At 42.3% G+C, this 16660-nt stretch overlaps 2 protein-coding genes across 5 annotated transcripts in view; one reads left to right on the forward strand and one right to left on the reverse strand.

The window, feature by feature from the left end:
• AP2A1 (adaptor related protein complex 2 subunit alpha 1) overlaps positions 1 to 8235 on the forward strand; it is a 40794-nt gene extending 32559 nt beyond the window's left edge. For all 4 annotated transcript variants that reach the window (XM_042472741.1, XM_042472743.1, XM_042472740.1 and 1 more), the window contains 4 exons: positions 1593 to 1709; positions 3594 to 3663; positions 5541 to 5675; positions 7029 to 8235. In XM_042472741.1, the coding sequence (XP_042328675.1) occupies positions 1593 to 1709; positions 3594 to 3663; positions 5541 to 5675; positions 7029 to 7106 (400 nt within the window). In that variant the 3' untranslated portion in view covers positions 7107 to 8235. The remainder of the gene's footprint in view (positions 1 to 1592; positions 1710 to 3593; positions 3664 to 5540; positions 5676 to 7028) is intronic.
• Positions 8236 to 10419: 2184 nt separating this feature from the next.
• FUZ (fuzzy planar cell polarity protein) lies at positions 10420 to 14951 on the reverse strand. The gene is made up of 8 exons (XM_042472744.1): positions 14760 to 14951; positions 14216 to 14320; positions 12833 to 13030; positions 12653 to 12748; positions 12114 to 12220; positions 11901 to 11971; positions 11649 to 11750; positions 10420 to 10917 (listed from the first exon to the last, which is right to left on the reverse strand). Exons 1-8 carry the CDS (start codon positions 14871 to 14873, stop codon positions 10712 to 10714), a joined length of 999 nt encoding a protein of 332 aa, XP_042328678.1. The 5' UTR covers positions 14874 to 14951; the 3' UTR covers positions 10420 to 10711.
• Between the last annotated feature and the right edge of the window lie 1709 nt (positions 14952 to 16660).

Raw genomic sequence — 16660 nt, forward strand, 5'->3', positions numbered from 1 at the left:
ATTATATAAAAAACTGTTAGAATTAGAAATGGAAAGTGAGAAGGTGAAGGACACCATGGTTAAATGGGCTAAATATGTTGGACATAATATACAATACGATCAGTGGGAATATATCTGGACAAAGGGACTGAAATACACAGCTTCACAAAAAATAAGAGAAAATTGGTATAAAATGTTTTACCGATGGTACTTGACTCCGGAAAGACTGGCTACAATATATAAAAATAAAAATAATAAATGCTGGAAATGTGGGGAGACTGTAGGAACGTTTATACACTGTTGGTGGAATTGCAAAATCATAAAGAAATTTTGGAAACAAATCAGGAACGTAATAGGAGAAATTTTACATATTAATGTGGAATTAAGACCAGAGAGCTTCTTACTGAGTATGTTTGAGAAAGACGTAGAATTAAGATATGGTAAAATACTATTTTATATGACAGCAATGGCCAGAATTTTGATAGCGCAAGTTTGGAAAACGAAGGAGGCACCGAAGATAGAACATTGGTTAGTAAAACTGATGGAAATGATAGAGCTGGATAAAATGACACAACTGCTAAGGGATGATAAGATGGGGAATGTAACAAAGAAAGTTAATGAAGATTGGAAAATGGTGATGGACTATATGAGGACGCAATGGGGAGAGGAATTAATTGTGAAATAAGTATGTACGAGATGTCAAGCTTCCTTCCCTTTTGTTGTGACCTGATTTGTTATATAAGAATATAAGGTGAGATGGTCATACGCTGGATAAGCGTTGCCTTCGCAATGAAGAAGTTAATATTAATACAATATATTATGAGTAATTATATACGGTACATGGAGGGAAACAGAGATGTATAAAGAATATGATAAATATAGAGGAAGGAAGTCATAGAGGTGAATGTAGAGGAGAAGAATGTGAGAAGAATGGGGAGTATGTTATATAGTAATAGATTTTGTTGTTGGTGTTGTTGATGTCAGGAATAAGTACAGGGGATTAATATGGTAGATGTTGTGTGAAAAAAAATATGTTTTTTACTTACAGAAGGCTTGCTTGGCTTTGTTGTTTCATTTTATATGCATATAGTGTTAGTTCTGAATAAAAACTTCTCTGAAACACGTAGAGCTACTCTTCTTCTCTTTTGTGATATAGAAAGCTACCTCTATTTTCTCCCCTTTTAAAGTTGACCTTAATTGGTTGGTTGTCATTACAGGTGCGTCTGCACTGCAAAAATAATCCAGACTTTGCCATGGACCAAAACGAACCTGTAAAAAGCAGGTTCTTCTTGCGGCACAATCATGATGCCGCAGTACGCCAGTGGCACACTTGCAACGTCATAATGGCACCACAATGTGTGGACGCTAGGCGTCCCTCACGTAATGATGCTGATGCCCACCTGTGCAGGGAGCTGCCATTTTGACGCCCTCGTCATGTGCGAGGGGCGAGGGGTGTCTAGAAGCGCCACCCCTCGCACGTGACGAGGGCTTCCTATCGCTCCCATCTGGACCGGGCCTCTGTTTTGTAGTAATGAGATGTAGTGATTCTAGTAAAGAAGGGGTGTTCCTTTTTACCATGTCTAATTCCGTCTCTTCTCTCTCATTTTTCTCAGATATGGTGGGACTCTGCAGAACCTCACTCTCAAATTGCCTATAACGGTCAACAAATTTTTCCAAGCAACAGAAATGCAATCACAAGACTTTTTCCAGCGCTGGAAACAGCTCAGTCTGTAAGTGGGGTTATATACATGTGTATGACTTTGGGAAGTAATATCAACTTTTGAAAGGGATTGTGAGACTTCCCTCTGCAACCCCATGGCACTTCATCTTTGGCAGCCTCCATCATCCTTCCAAAATGTGCTTTGTTGAGCCTGTTGATAAAACACATTTTTATTACTTTGATAATTTTAATAGCTTTGAATATTGTGATGATTTTAATTTGTTTTTAGTGAAACTTTTAACTCTCTTAAGCATTTTTTTTACTGGAAAACTAAGATAAAAATGTGGCAGCATGTTGATCATGATGGGTTAGTTTTTTGGCCAGCTGCTTAGTATGTGGTAGTGGCTGTTTTTTTTGTAAAAACACAAATGTTTTAATAGAAGTGAATAACTCATGGAGAGATGTTGGATGTAGAGTTCTAAGACTGAAAACTGGAGAGGGTTCCTATATCTTTAGCATTCTGGAGAATAAGGATTTTCAGCGGTGTTGCTTGTTATGCAAGCAGGTAACAAGCAACACCAGCTGAAAATCCCTTTTCTATGCTCTATTAAAGGTGCAGTAACCCTCTCCTATTTTCAATTTCACAACCATAGTTAGAGATGGTTGGATATTCTCCCTGTCTCCAGCAATGTTTCAATTCTTCAAGGAGAGGTATATATAGAGTTGATCCTTCATACCCAGATGCCTTATGCATGGATTCAACCATCTACAGCTTGAAAATATTCAAAAAAATACATGAATTCCCAAAATCAAATCTTTATTTTGCCATTTTATTTAAGGAACACCATTTACTACTCCATTGTATGTAGCGGGACTCAAGCATACACAGATTTTGGTATCCACAGGGGGTCCTGGAACCAAATCCCAGCAGATACCAAAGGCCCACTGTGTATCACTTTGATGTCATGATTTATTTATTTACTTACTCGATTTGTATGCCGTCTTTTTCTCATAAGGGACTGGGATCAGTTAACTAGCTGAAGTGTACTAGCTTAAATTGTTTCAGGTGATCTTGACCCAGTGGGCTGGTCTGTTTGTGCTGGTAAGACTGGTCTAACAGAAATGCTGTTTCATTGCTAAGGTTTCTGATGCAAAAGCAGGCCTTTGATTTTAGTGGTGTTTAAGAGAATGACGTTACAAACAAATGTTAAGGGAAAGACTAGAAGGTGAAGTGTTAATGGGTTGCTTTAATATAGAGGTGAGAAAATGCAATTCATAGACTGCATATATTGTCTACTGTACCCTGGCACTCTCCTGAACCTCTTGCATCCCCCCAATATATATTTTGCCTCCAAATAATCAATTGTATCCTCTGGAATCTAATTGGCCATTATGCATCATTTTATCATCACCCTGACCAATAAGGACTTTAAAAAATATGTTGTTATTTGTCATTTCTAGCTTACGTGGTTTTCTTGCAAGATTTGTTCAGATGAGGTTTGCCATTGCCTTCCCCTGAGGCTGAGAGCATGCGATTTGACCAAGGTCACCCAGTGGATTTCATAGCCAAGCTGGGAACCAAACTTCATTTTCCTGGCTAAATTTAGAGATGTTCTTCTGCTTTGTGCAATCTAACCTAGCACAGGAGTGGAGAAAATACAACCCACACTCTATATAACCCCAATTTTTGCAGCTCCATTGGGAAAGGCCAGATTGGGGCCACAGCGTACAGTTGCTGCGGCCCCGATCCGGGGAAAATGGAGGTGGCTGCAGTAGCTGGCTGCAACAACTTTCACATGGGCCAAAGGGCCTGAAGATCTCTCATTCTCAACAGCTAGAATGCACAGGGAGTTGCTGAGGTGTGGTCAACGCAAGATTGCATGTGACAGGCACTTGGGAGAAGTAGGCACTGAATCACCAGTTTCATCCCCCCCTCCATCAATTTCTTTTGTAGGCCACAACAAGAAGCTCAGAAAATTTTCAAGGCAAACCATCCCATGGATTCAGAAGTGACTAAGGCCAAGGTGAGCAACCTTCTATTGTGTCTTCCTCCAACCTGCCTCCCACAAATCACTTGTTGGATTTCTGTGGAAGAGAACTACAGGCTGCAAGGGAGTCACTGTGATGAATCAATTAAAGCTTTAATTGAAGATAAAAAATTCTTCAAGTTAATTGTGGAGCTGAAGCAAAGTCACTGAGACTTCTGGTTTTCCAAAGGAACTTCTGAAATGGCTTTTTCCCAGTGTGTATTTAAAACTAATTGAACAAATATGACCACTTTCTTTTTAGAAGAAGAAAAAAGACCATAGCTGAAGTCTGAAGTAATTTTGATTTTGTTGCATTAAGTGAATGAGAGTATTTTTGAACTCTGAATTTTAATTTTTTATTTAGATTTAAATTACAGCTTTTTTCTTTCATCCATAGTTTTAATTGCAACCTAACATTATTTGCAGTCCCTACCATTTATATCAATTGTAAGACACTTTGCCTTCAAATTATCATTCTCAGTACGATATCATTTCCAGGGATTTAGCCAGCTGTAAGTTCATATAGGGACTGTACAGACTAGCTTGAAGCGCCAGCATGGGGGTGTGGTGTTTGGACAATGCATGGCCTGACAACGCTCCCCACACCAGTTTCACGCCACCAGCCCGCCCAGTGGCATCATGCCGTTCCTTTGGCATGATATTTATATGATGCATGCCGAAAGGAGCACCAAAAAGTGCCGCCATGACGGCAAGGGCACTTTTTTGCCGGCTCTAAAAGGAGGGGCATTTTGCAATTTCTTTTAGAGCCTGGATCAGGGCCACGTGTGGTTGCTGCAGCCCCGATCTGGTGCTAAAAGGGACAATGTGGAGCCGCTCTTTTGGGATGGTCTGTTTCGCTGCATAAGTAAATTAACAGCTTTTATTTAAAATAAACACAACAAATGGATTGTTAATTTGATATCATCATGTCATAAATTTACTGTTGTAAAGTCAAGTTCATAGTGAAATGTGGCAGTGTGCAGTATTCAGTTACTGGTATTTGCTCCCTCCATTCTCTGTTTTGGCAGGATTTCCTTTGCTCACATTTAATGGCAACTGCAACTTCTTCAGTTTGGCTGCATTCCTACACATGTTTGTCTAGCTATAAGCAGTAAAGGAGACCTACCTCCAAACTAATATGCATAGGATTGTCCTATAAGCTACAGTCCTCTACCTACAGAAAGTTACCTTTTGAGATAACAACTCCCATAATCCTAATGTGATAAAGAGTTGCAGCGCAAAAAGTAATTTTTACAAGTTTTGCATGTTCCTGTGCCTACATTGTACTGAGCTTAGTAGAGCTTAGTTTTCTTCTGAATTAAATAGGCATAATGGTGTTCTTCAAATGTTTAAACCAAGTAGGAGTCATGTCCTAGATAGCATGACCAGTAGTAAGGAATGCTGAGAGTTACAATTAACATCATGTGGAGGACTTCCTGATTTCCACTCCTGGATTTAATGAAAGAATGTGGCAAATGACATAGTCCTGATGTCAGGTTTTCAGATCATTCAAAATTTTTATGAGCGTAGCAATGAAGAAAAATGTAGACACTGTGATTTGTCTCAGTAGTTTAAAATGTTCAGGTTTGTCTTTTTCTTGTTTAGATATGCTGTTTTTCTTACGAAAGTTGCACAGGACCCCACATTCTTGGGCCTGGGCCTTCTGGGGAGTAGTCTCAGAGCCAGCAGTCACAGGTTTTGCATAGCTGACTATGATGCAGAATTCTTTATATGATTTTTGCAGATATTATGCTTTCTTCCTCACTTGCCTTTCCTCCCAGTGATTCCTTTCTTCAGGGTAGGGTACAGCTAGCAGCAGAGCTCCCCTTTGCAAGCCAGTCAACCAGCTAAGCCTCACTCTCTTCTTCCCACAGCTCTTAGGGTTTGGCAGTGCACTCTTGGACAAGGTGGATCCAAACCCTGATAACTATGTAGGAGCTGGGATCATCCAGACAAAGGCACTGCAAGTTGGATGCTTGCTGCGGTTGGAGCCCAATGCCCAGGCACAGGTGAGGGGGCAAGGATTCCTGAATCCTTTGACATAGTGGGGGATTGGGGGGAAATGAGCTCTAGGGCAAAGCAAGAAGAGGGCAGGAGATGCTGGGACACTAGGGAGTTTATCACACTGCGAAAAATTGGAAATTTGAAATGGTCAGAACCCGTTATTAACTCACAATTGCGCAATGGTTTTCACACACAAAGAGCTGTTATCCTGTGCAGAATCTGAGATCACCGTGCACTTGTGCGCAAATGGTTTTCACATGATGGTACCAAATGTGCCTCCATCCTGATAAAGATAAAAGCACGGGCATCCTGAAAAAGTGATCAAATGCACAAAGGATTTTCACACGTAGACTGCGACAAATTCTCTCTCTCTCTCTCTCTCTCTCTCTCTCTGTGTGTGTGTGTGTGTGTCCCTGCCTTCCCTCAGCAGGTGTTTCTTTAAGAGCCCTATTGGGGAAGGCTGAAGCAGGAGACAGACAGACATACACAGAAAGAGTGAGGGGGAACCCAGACTTTTCTCTATCTCACTTGCTCTATCCCTGCCTTTGCCTTAGTAGCTGTTTCTTTAAGAGCTCTAGTTTGGCGGGAAGGCTGAAGTGATCCCCAAACTGTCCCCTTCAAGGGATTTTGGAGTTTAGCTCCTAGAAGGCTCAGCTATGTGTGCCAATAGCCTGGAATTCTGGGAGCTGAAGTCCAAAATCCCTTAAAGGGGGACAGCTTGGGGATCACTATGGCTGAAGCAGGAGACATGCACACACAGAGAGAGGGAGAGGAGCACACCGGGACTCAAACTTTATTCTCCTCTCTCTCTATCTCTGCCCTTGCATCAGCTGTTTATTTTAAGAGCTCTGGCTATGAAGAAGGGTGGGTACTTATTTTACTTATTCCACAGCACTAGAAGTAAGCTCACCCCAAAGAACCATGGGAAATCTGGCAACAAACACAAAAACAGGGAGAATCCCATGAATGAACCGCAGGTACCTTTCACGCTACAGCAATTCCGCAAAAAGGGGTATTTACGAATGGAAATGAATTTCTGATATTTTCCAGAAAATGCTTATTTCCTGGTTCATGTCATTTTCTTTTAAGATTCTAAGCGGTTTGCGTTGTCATCTGAAAACCATGTGTGCAATTGTGCCTAATATGCTTGATAACTGCGGGTTCTGACCCTTTTAAATTTTCCATTTTCCCCTTGTGATAAACTCCTAGGACAGGGAAGTGGTGGGAATCCAGACTGCAAAAGGAGAAGTAGAAGCGGGAAATTTGTACCACCCTGAGTGCCTATTGACAAGAAGAGCACTGACATTTTAAAAACCTTTGCTTTGGCTGTTTACTTGTTTTTCTCCCTTGCTCTGCAGATGTACCGGCTGACCCTCCGGACCAGCAAGGAGTCTGTCTCGAAGCACCTTTGCGAGCTGCTCTCACAGCAGTTCTGAGGCATTGGCTGTACAGAGGAAGGAGGGGGGCAGGGGAAAGGCCGTTCCTGCACATTGGATGCCTATGTCCGTCTCCTCCCACCTCCCTCCCAAACCAGGGGCCTCTGGAAAGACTGTATTGCTCCTTGCCTGTTGTCGTGATAACCTCTGTGTTCTCATTGCCTAGCCCGGGCCAGCACCAAGTGGGGGAGCAAACGTGGTCCCTGGGATGGTCAAAGTAGAATTGGGGAGGGATGACGTGTTTGTCAGTGTAAAGCATTCTTCCAGGAGTAATCTTCCCTTGGCAGGAGGATGGCTCTTGGAAGAAGAGCCAGGATCTCTCCCTTCCCATAAGCCTGGTCTGCTCTAACTCAGGATGAGGCTGAGATTTGTGGTCTTAATCCTCCCCCACACACATTGTATGATTTAGTCTGGCATTTTGGTTTTGTTTACAACTGTTTACCCCTGGTTTCCCATCCATGGCTTTCATCCTTTCTGTTGAGGAGGTGGAATATACATGTCAGCTACCTTGCTTCTGTCTAAACTTGCTGGGGGGGAGGAATGAGTGTGTGTGTCTGCGTGTGTGTGTGGAAAGGCTTTGTAGGGAATTGTTTTGTTTTTTTGCCTTGTGTATTTTCCGGGCGGGGCGGGGGGGTGAATTCTCCTTTCCTTTGTCATGGACCATTCCAGTGTTATAGTTGCGTATGTTTGTGGGGAAGCAAGAGCAGGGCTCCCCCTTCCCCTGGTCTCTCACCTCTAGAAGGAAGACTGTGTGAAAGTGGTGAAGATTGGGGGAGGAAGAGAGGCTTGCCAGTTCCTCTCCTGACTCATTTCTCCCACCCCTGGAAAGGGTGTTTTAAAGGAAACCTCAGGCAGCTCTAAGCTTGGGGGAGATCGGCTGGAATGCTGCTCTTCCTGGATTTGTGGAGGGAGAAAGGGAGGGTTCAGTTCATGCTAGTTTGGGGATGTCCCAGCTTCCCATGCTGGCCCGGGCTCCATGTTACTCTGCTGTGTAGGTGTTATCTAGCTCATCTTAGTTTATCTGGGTTTTGAATGCCTGTATCTATCTCCATGTGACTCTAATAAAGCCGTGAGGGCGGGGGAGAGCCAGAATCAAGCCAGGCTGGGTCACCCCCACACCGCTGACTGACTTGTTGTGTGCTGCTCTTTGTATGTAGCTCAATGAAGTAACGCAACTGATTGCATTCCTGGAGCAGAGACAAGGCCATCTCTGGATGAGGAAGTGCTGTGAATTTCTGAAACAGGTTCCAGTAGTCGCTTCAATGTGACTTCACTCTGGGTGATGGGTTCTTTGTTCAACTTGGAACCATTACATTGCTCATGGGGTGGTTTGCCCTGACACTGGTTGAATGGGGCTGAATTTGAGCTGTTGGTAGCTATGCAAAGAAGTGGCAACAGCCTGCAAGCAAAGTGTAGCGATTTTGTAATTGTGTCTGCACTATAGACCATGGTGTACTTTTCCCTGGAGCACATGGATACTGGATGCCCTAGCTGCATGTCTGTCATTTGAAAAGACAAGAGGCACCTTCCAACCAGAAGAACCTCTGTAATCTATCCCTTTTCTGAAGAACCTAAAACAGTAGGTAAAAATGTGCTTAAAGGAGAGGAGGCTGCATTTGCTTTTTCAGCATTTACTATTTCTGGCAGGTGTTGAATTCTGTATCAAGAAATTGTGGTCTCTTCCAACTCTGAAATTCCATGATTCTATGAAACCCCCAGATTCAGTCGTTTGCATTATGCAAAATATTCTGCATTAAAATATTTAATTTGCATGTCTCTTGACTGCAAACTTGCAGGGGCAGAGCCATGAATTGTTAATGTTAGAAAAAAGATTTTATGATGGCTCTTTTCGCCACAGCTTTGGAGCACTACTGATTCCCATTATACTAATTGATCACAGACTGCTGGGATTCAAAACTAGAAGACTTGAAATCAAGCATTCTGACAAAAATACTGAATGCTTATATGAAGATAAAGCTGGACCCCCTCTATGTACATACTGGTGGAAAGCTTTTTCCCCCACAGAGATCCTTGCAGTTTCATGTCAGTAATTTTTACCTGTTATTCTGCTGCTCACTTCATTGGAACCAAACAGAAGGCATTACAGCTAAAAAGCAGCATTTTTGTTTGCTGCAGAGGTGATAAATATAGTATTGTGAATATTTATTGGATGACTTCATCCCTGGAATATTTATACTCCCACCTCTATTTAACAGCAGCATAAAATTAACCAAAATGGCAGCATTCATTCTTCATTACTGCCATTCACATTCTTTTAGAAGCTATTCAGGCTGTGTGGTGTGCTTCAGTGCACCTAGCTGTATGCTCCTAGTCACCCACACTGAAATTTGCTGCCAGAATATATGCCTAGGAGGCAATCCACCAATGACCCAGTGTAACCAGCTTTTCTATTCATGGGCTGTTTCTTTCTCCAAGATACTCTGCAGCAGACTTCTGAAACAATACTTTTAACTACAATTCCCAGAATGTCCTCATCCAAATTGTTTGGTAGCCTGTTTTGAACTATCAAAGGAGCTAAGTTTGCATTTTTAATGTTACAGAATTACATGTATGATAAATTAACAGTAGCTTTCATGTTTTTTATTGCCCTACTTTCCCAAAATAGCACTTAGAGGTTGATGAAGGCTGGCCTATGTTTCTGCTGAACTGAGGATTGTCTGTAATTTTGATAGGAATTATTTCCAAATCCTTGTACACAGGATTACTGCCTAAATCCAAATTAATTCTACTAATCCCAAAGAAATCAGTGCTGCTATTTTAGGGATTTGGTATTTGAATAGTATAAAACTATATATAAAATGTTTTGTCATTATTTTACCAGTACTTATAACAGCTTAGTAAAATAGCTGAAAAATAACTATTTTCATGAGATAATTACTAAATACCCAAAGCAGGGTGTGAATCAGACCAGCTCTGTTCTGCCATCTTTAGCTTATGAACTCAAGTGGGCAGCTTACTTTAGAAGACTATGAGGACAACAGAAAATACTTTCTGGTAAAGGCAATTGAAGACATTCTCAATGGTAAGGGAGGAACTAGGTATGACAAATCAGAATAGGTGGAAGCACCTGTGCAATGCTGGAAAGTTGATAATGAAATGCAGCAACATTAATTGTATTTACATGCACCATTACTCAATATAAAACAGTGTGTTAAACCTAAATAAAAACTCTGCTAGTGCCACAGGTTTAGTGAAGAGCAGTCCCCTAGTGCAAATCCAATCCCATATTGTATGGTGTTTTAATCCATGTGCCTTTCCCCATGCATACATATCTGGACAACAGCTGGAGCTGTATAACTGTAAACTTTTTATTTTTTTTAAAGGGAGGAGAGATGTGAGGCCAAAACTTGCAGTCCATCATTAGCTCAACTGTCTCCTTAAATAAGGGCTTGAGGTTGAATGGAATTCTAATGTGAAAATTAGTCCACAAATCCAGTCTTCCTCTTACAAGGTAATCACATCTTGTACAAAAAGTCCAGGTGCTTCTTCTCACCACCACCACCACCATTCTGTAGGCTTATGAGAGGAGAAATCAACTCAAAGCTGTTGGCTTTGAGTTCAGTAAGTAACACACAGCATCACCTTCAGAGGGCTGAGTCCTCAGCTGTGAGGGTCTGTAATGTGCACAGTGCCAGAGACCGCAGAGCAAAGGTTGGGATGTCTGGCTTCACGATCAGGAAGAGTTGATGCCTTTTCCCATGGATTGCATAGGCCTTGTGTGTGGTGTAGACCACATAGCAGTGCTGAGGAGAATGAGAAAAACCAGCCTGGAACTCTTCCTGCAAAGGGGCTGAGGGAGAGACAAGGGGGTCAGGTTCTGTGGGCTAGAGGAGTGGCTAAAAGAAATATCACATGTCAGTTTGCCCACAGATGCAGAATTTGCTTTCCTCACAAAGGAATTTTCTTCATTGAAAAAACAACAGCTTTTAATCTTTAGTGGGAAAAAATGCCCTCATGTTTGGACTGTCTCTACTAGGAGATATTTCACTATTACATGATAATGTTGAGTCACTGTCTCAGCAGGCAGCTGACCAAGGAAGTCAGGATCATGAAATCAAACTTCATTTAAGGTGAGTAAAGTTCTGGGAACCACACCAGTCTCCTTAAACCAGAAGTGACCCAAAGGTTGAAAAGGACAAGGCATAACTAGAGAATCACACCTATTGGCAAGATTCTCCTGTCTAGAGGAGGACTTTCCACCACCTCTATCAATGAAATCCCTCTGGAGGACTTTGAGGACTGCACAAAACAAGTCCACTACTTTGGTCAAGGACAAATTTCCCCTTTTTGGCTTATTCTAGATTCTCTTCATCCAAGTCAATTTTCTTCACTGAAGAACATCAGGTTTGCATACCATCACAACCACTATCATTTCAAATGTGTTACTCTCTGAACTGGCTTCTACCCCAAATGTTTCCTTGGAACTGATGATGCCTGTGGTGGTCTATCTCCACAGCATTCATATATAATAATCCTTAATGATAGTACAAACATGACCAAATGGCAGCATCAGAAACTCACCAGTATTCTCTTCTGGCTTCTCAGAGGGGAAGTACAATGAAATGGCTAAAGCATAGAAGGTGCGGAGAGCAGAGAGACGATCCTTCAGGGGCATTTCAGATCCTGGAAGATGGACAAAGCCATGCGGTAGCCTGAGCAAGGGACCTCTAAAGGTAGCTGGCATATTTTTAAAATAGCACACCCTTAGCTATGGAAGGGTTCATGAAAGAAGACTGAATTCTCTCCTTCATTTCAATAATGCTTGTGTCATACCTTCAGTCCAGCTACCATGAGGATGCACTGTGAAAAGACTTCTTCTCTGATCTTGGTTGATCAGCAACAGCCTGTAATAGATGGCAAGTATGTAAAAGTGGTGTCTCAGAGTAGCAGCCATATTTTGAAAGGAGGAACAAACATGAACCCCAGTGACTTGTAGGGGTTCAGTTCCTCAAAAGTGTTCCCATCACAGAAACTGCTGAGACTCACCCAAGGACCTCAGGGGCGAGAGTAATGCCTGGAGGCAGACACAGAAGAGGGCCCCTGGCACTTGCCATCAAAAGATCCAGCAGTGGTTGCCAAAATTGCATCACTAGCTATGGGGAGAAATGAGTTTGTCAGTGGTTCCAATTTCAGCTCCTTTGGAGGATTAACAGCAGCCTTGCCATTTACATACTCTAAATAAGGAAAAGGCTTGTCTCCCTATTTAAGTTCTCTATTTAAGGCAGCAGGAGAGCTTGGAAAAGGATTTTTTTTTTTTGCACTTGAGCTCTGAGAAAGTACAACAATTATGGCCAATGTCCAGGCTATTTGGAGGATTCTGGGAGATGTAATAAAGAAACTTTTCTAAGCTTAGGGTAGTGGGATGAAGGCGAGATAGCACCCACCAGGCGGGTCAGCCCTGTGTCTGTCAGCACAGATTGCTGGAGGGCGTTGAACTGATCTTTCCTGACTAGAGAAACTGGGAAGGATACAGGATAAGCTGTTTCACACCGGAGCTTTGAGGTCCAGATTCCTATTTCCCTTACCTCATCAGTCACACGCTGTAAGGAGGGATTAGGTCCACACAGAAGCAGCACCTCCAAACCAGACACAAGCTGGAAGGTCAGGAAGCGATGGGGAACCTATTGGAAAAAGGACTGTGGAGAGTCACAAAAGGCAGGTTTCTGTGCTGTTTCCCCAAGTCCACCAATCAACAACCCGCTCACCGTGGGACTCCCATGAGGAAGGTAAACAGGTAGATCCCGGGAGGCATGGGGAGGAAGTGACTGCACCAGCCACACCAGCAGCATAGCCTCTGGAGCTGCCAGCTGCCACCACTGCTCTGTTGCACACAGCACCCGACCGTTCACAAGCAGGCTGCCAAACCGTGATTCTGCTGCAGAGGCAAAAGCTTCCAGGCAATCCTGAATAATGAACAAAGGAGAGAGTACAGAGGTTTACCTATATACTTGCATAAGCCACAGGTACATTGCTTGCCAGGTATCCACAGGTGGAAGTAACAGGCCACAGGTCCAAATCACTCAATGCTGTTAAGAACTGCTCTGTATCAGCAAATCGTTACCACAATTACATTCTTTTATACCATAATCAGTGAAAAATTAGAGCAGTACATGGTGTGTCCTCCCTGCATGTTATAAGACCATCACCAAACTGGAGTGTCTAATTTTCCTGAATGCCTCTTGTCTACCAGAAAAAAAGATAAATATGTCCTAAGTATAAAAAGGAGGAAGAGAGGAGAAGAAAAAAGGAATGTGGCAGAACCTTAAAAACAAACTTTTTTTTTTAATTTTGGCTTGAGCTTTCATGAATATAAAAGGAATTATTCAAATTCAGTATAGTGTGATATTAAAACCTCAAGTGTAAAGCAAATTTATACAGCTGTGGGAGTGGTATAGAATGTAATAAGATCCAGAAAGATGCAAATGAAGTCCCTTGCCCTAAACCTTCAAACAAATAAAAACCAGTTAGTCTTAAATGTGTTGCCACTTTCCCTTTTTTATCTTCCCCCTCCCTTCCTCCTCTGTGTGCTGCAAGACACAAACATGTCTACTTCTTTGAAGACTATCTAAATCATATTTTCCAGTTACTGACAATATGTTGGATTGTCACTTTCAATAAAAATAAGCAGGGCGGACTTTATGTGTGTGGGGGGAGGGGGGATTCTTGCACTTGGTCCTTCAGTTTGTAGTCCTCGGTGTCTGTATATAGATACTGTATAGGTAACTGAATACAGAGAAAGCACCAAAATACACGAATCAAGCTAAACTGTAATCAGCATAGCAAATGGGGAGGAATACAGTCAACAACAACATATGGAGGGCTACACTTTGCCAAAGTGTGACATAGAATGTTACTAAGTACCATAAGCAAAGGCTAAAACAGCTGCTCCTCCCTCCATGAGCCTACTATTTAAACAGCAACAGTAGAGAAAGTCAATAGAAGTCAGCAACAATAAAGTCAGAGAAGCAGCAAATGCAGTTTGGAGGAAAAGAGACATCTCTGTCTTTACCACCTTCAAAAATGTAAGTATTTTGTCTATTTGTAGCAGCCGAAAATAGGGTTGGGGGAAAGAAAATAGGCCAACTCACCTGCAGTATTGCCCTGGAGGGTGACATGGCACATTCCATACATTGGGTCAGATCAGCACTGCATTTTCCTGGTTCCAGGAAACTGTCTATCAGATTGTAACATGCCTAGAAGTGGTACATTACATATTTAAAGTACCCAAGATTTAAATTTTTTTTTACTCTCAACATTCAGATTAGACAATAGAAACAATTTCAGAAAATCTGCAATGAATTCACTATTTATACCCCAGCATTAAATGCTCTTCTACTTAAGTCTTAAGTGTTTCCAGAAAGCATTTTGCCTCAAACTGGAGGAAAGAGGTTTCAAAAGTCAGATGGTAGACACCAAAGATACCTGCCTGCTGTTAGAATTTGATGCAAGAATAGCAAAAGCAAGAGGTCCCACCAACTCACTGTACAGAATGCAACACAGCAGTAGCTAAGTGGCTCCCTGATCTATTACAAAGTTCTCCTAAATTTCAGATTTCTGGACTCAGTTCTCACAAATATAAGCTGAACCTACACTCCCTTCCCTTCACCTCACAACACTTTTGTCAAGTGTTACCTTCAGGTCCTTTTTGAGACGTTCGATATTACGGGCATTAACCAGTTCCTCCAGCCCTAATATCAGCACCTGCAGTAAAATGCATGTGAGACAGACCCCTTGGTTATTTACCATATTTCCACCTTATTACACAGAAACAGCAGCCAGCTTCTGCAAAAGCCAAAGAGGCTTCTAGACCTAGATTTAGGAGCCTGAACTGCAGTCTCTTGTATCAAATACATGCTCTTTGTATTTTTGACAAAGTTCCCCATGACATTCTTGCAAACAAGCTTGTAAAATGTGGGCTAGACAAGGCAACTGTCACATGGATTCGTAATTGGTTGACCGGACGAACCCAAAGAGTGCTCAACAATGGCTCCTTTTCATCCTGGAAAGAAGTGACCAGTGGGGTCCCACAGGGCTCTGTCCTGGGCCCAGTGCTATTCAACATCTTTATCAATGACTTGGAGGACAAAATTGGGGGCATACTTATCAAATTTGCAGATGACACCAAATTAGGAGGATTAGCTAATACCCCAGAGGACAGGATCAAAATTCAAAATAACCTGAATAGACTAGAAAGCTGGGCCAAAGCTAACAAAATGAACTTCAACAGGGAGAAATGTAAGGTACTGCACTTAGGGCGGAAAAATAAAATGCACAGATATAGGATGGGGGACACCTGGCTGAATGAAACCACATGTGAAAGGGATCTAGGAGTCCAAGTAGACCACAAGTTGAACATGAGTCAACAGTGCGATGCAGCAGCTAACAAGGCCAATGCGATTCTAGGCTGCATCAATAGTAGTATAGTGTCTAGATCAAGGGAAGTAATAGTGCCACTATATTCTGCTCTGGTCAGGCCCCACCTGGAATACTGCATCCAGTTCTGGGTGCCACAATTCAAAAAGGACATTGAGAAACTGGAGCATGTCCAAAAGAGGGTGACTAAAATGGTGAAATGTCTGGAAACCTTGCCTTTTGAGGAACGACTCAGGGAGCTGGGGATGTTTAGCCTGGAGAAAAGAAGGTGAAGAGGTGATATGATAGCCCTGTTTAAATATTTGAAGGGATGTCACATTGAGGAGGGAGCAAGCTTGTCTTCTGCTGCTCCAGAGACTAGGACCCGGAGCAATGGATGCAAACTCCAGGAAAAGAGATTCCACCTGAACATTAGGAGGAACTTCCTGACAGTAAGGGCTGTTCGACAGTGGAACACACTTCCTCGGAGTATAGTGGAGTCTCCCTCCTTGGAGGTCTTCAAACAGAGGCTGGATGGCCATCTGTTGGGGATGCTTTGATTTGGATTTCCTGCATGGCAGGGGGTTGGACTGGATGGCCCTTGTGGTCTCTTCCAACTCTATTATTCTATGATTGTTTCCTCATTCATCTATAACTATCCAGCACCACCTCCTCCCTCCTGTTCCACACTCATAATTACAAAGCAATCTTGAATCTCCATCTATAAACATATCTTGCAAGAATCCACACTCAACCTCAATCTGATTTACCCCACTTACTATAGTGTGCAAAAGAATGGCCACAGTGTGCAATGGGGCAACTAATGCCCTGCAAGCAATCATTAGGGAAGAAGCTGGGAAGGTAAAGGCCTTGGAAAGTGTGACAGTTTTAGTGGGAGAAACTAGGGTCACTAAAAGTGGGGCTTTACCATTCTTTGTGTCTTAGCTCAACAGGGCACTTCCTGTAAAAGTACCAGGTTGTTTTCTTTTACTTAATATTATCAGAAGCTGACCCATGTCGCAACTTGAAAACTCCATTCCTTTGTGTAAAACAGTAGCTTACACATACAAACCTTAACATAACTTAAAAAAGCTACAGAAGACAAGTCAAATAGACCCCCACCCCATCCAATGTAAAAACCTACTCCTCCCAAAATTATTTATCATCCCAGTAATTGACTT

This window comes from Sceloporus undulatus, chromosome 6, assembly GCF_019175285.1.
Source record: "Sceloporus undulatus isolate JIND9_A2432 ecotype Alabama chromosome 6, SceUnd_v1.1, whole genome shotgun sequence".
Taxonomy (NCBI): Eukaryota; Metazoa; Chordata; class Lepidosauria; order Squamata; family Phrynosomatidae; genus Sceloporus; species Sceloporus undulatus.

Bases quoted from the DNA above. Each gene is read 5' to 3' on its own strand.
- FUZ (XM_042472744.1), bottom strand. From the start codon at position 14,873: ATGGTAAATAACCAAGGGGTCTGTCTCACATGCATTTTACTGCAGGTG. The intron at 12,749-12,832 runs GTGAGCGGGTTG...TTTTTCCAATAG, and splicing joins TTCCTCATGGGAGTCCCACG to GTTCCCCATCGCTTCCTGAC. The intron at 12,221-12,652 runs GTAAGGGAAATA...TTCTCCCCATAG, and splicing joins TACAGCGTGTGACTGATGAG to CTAGTGATGCAATTTTGGCA.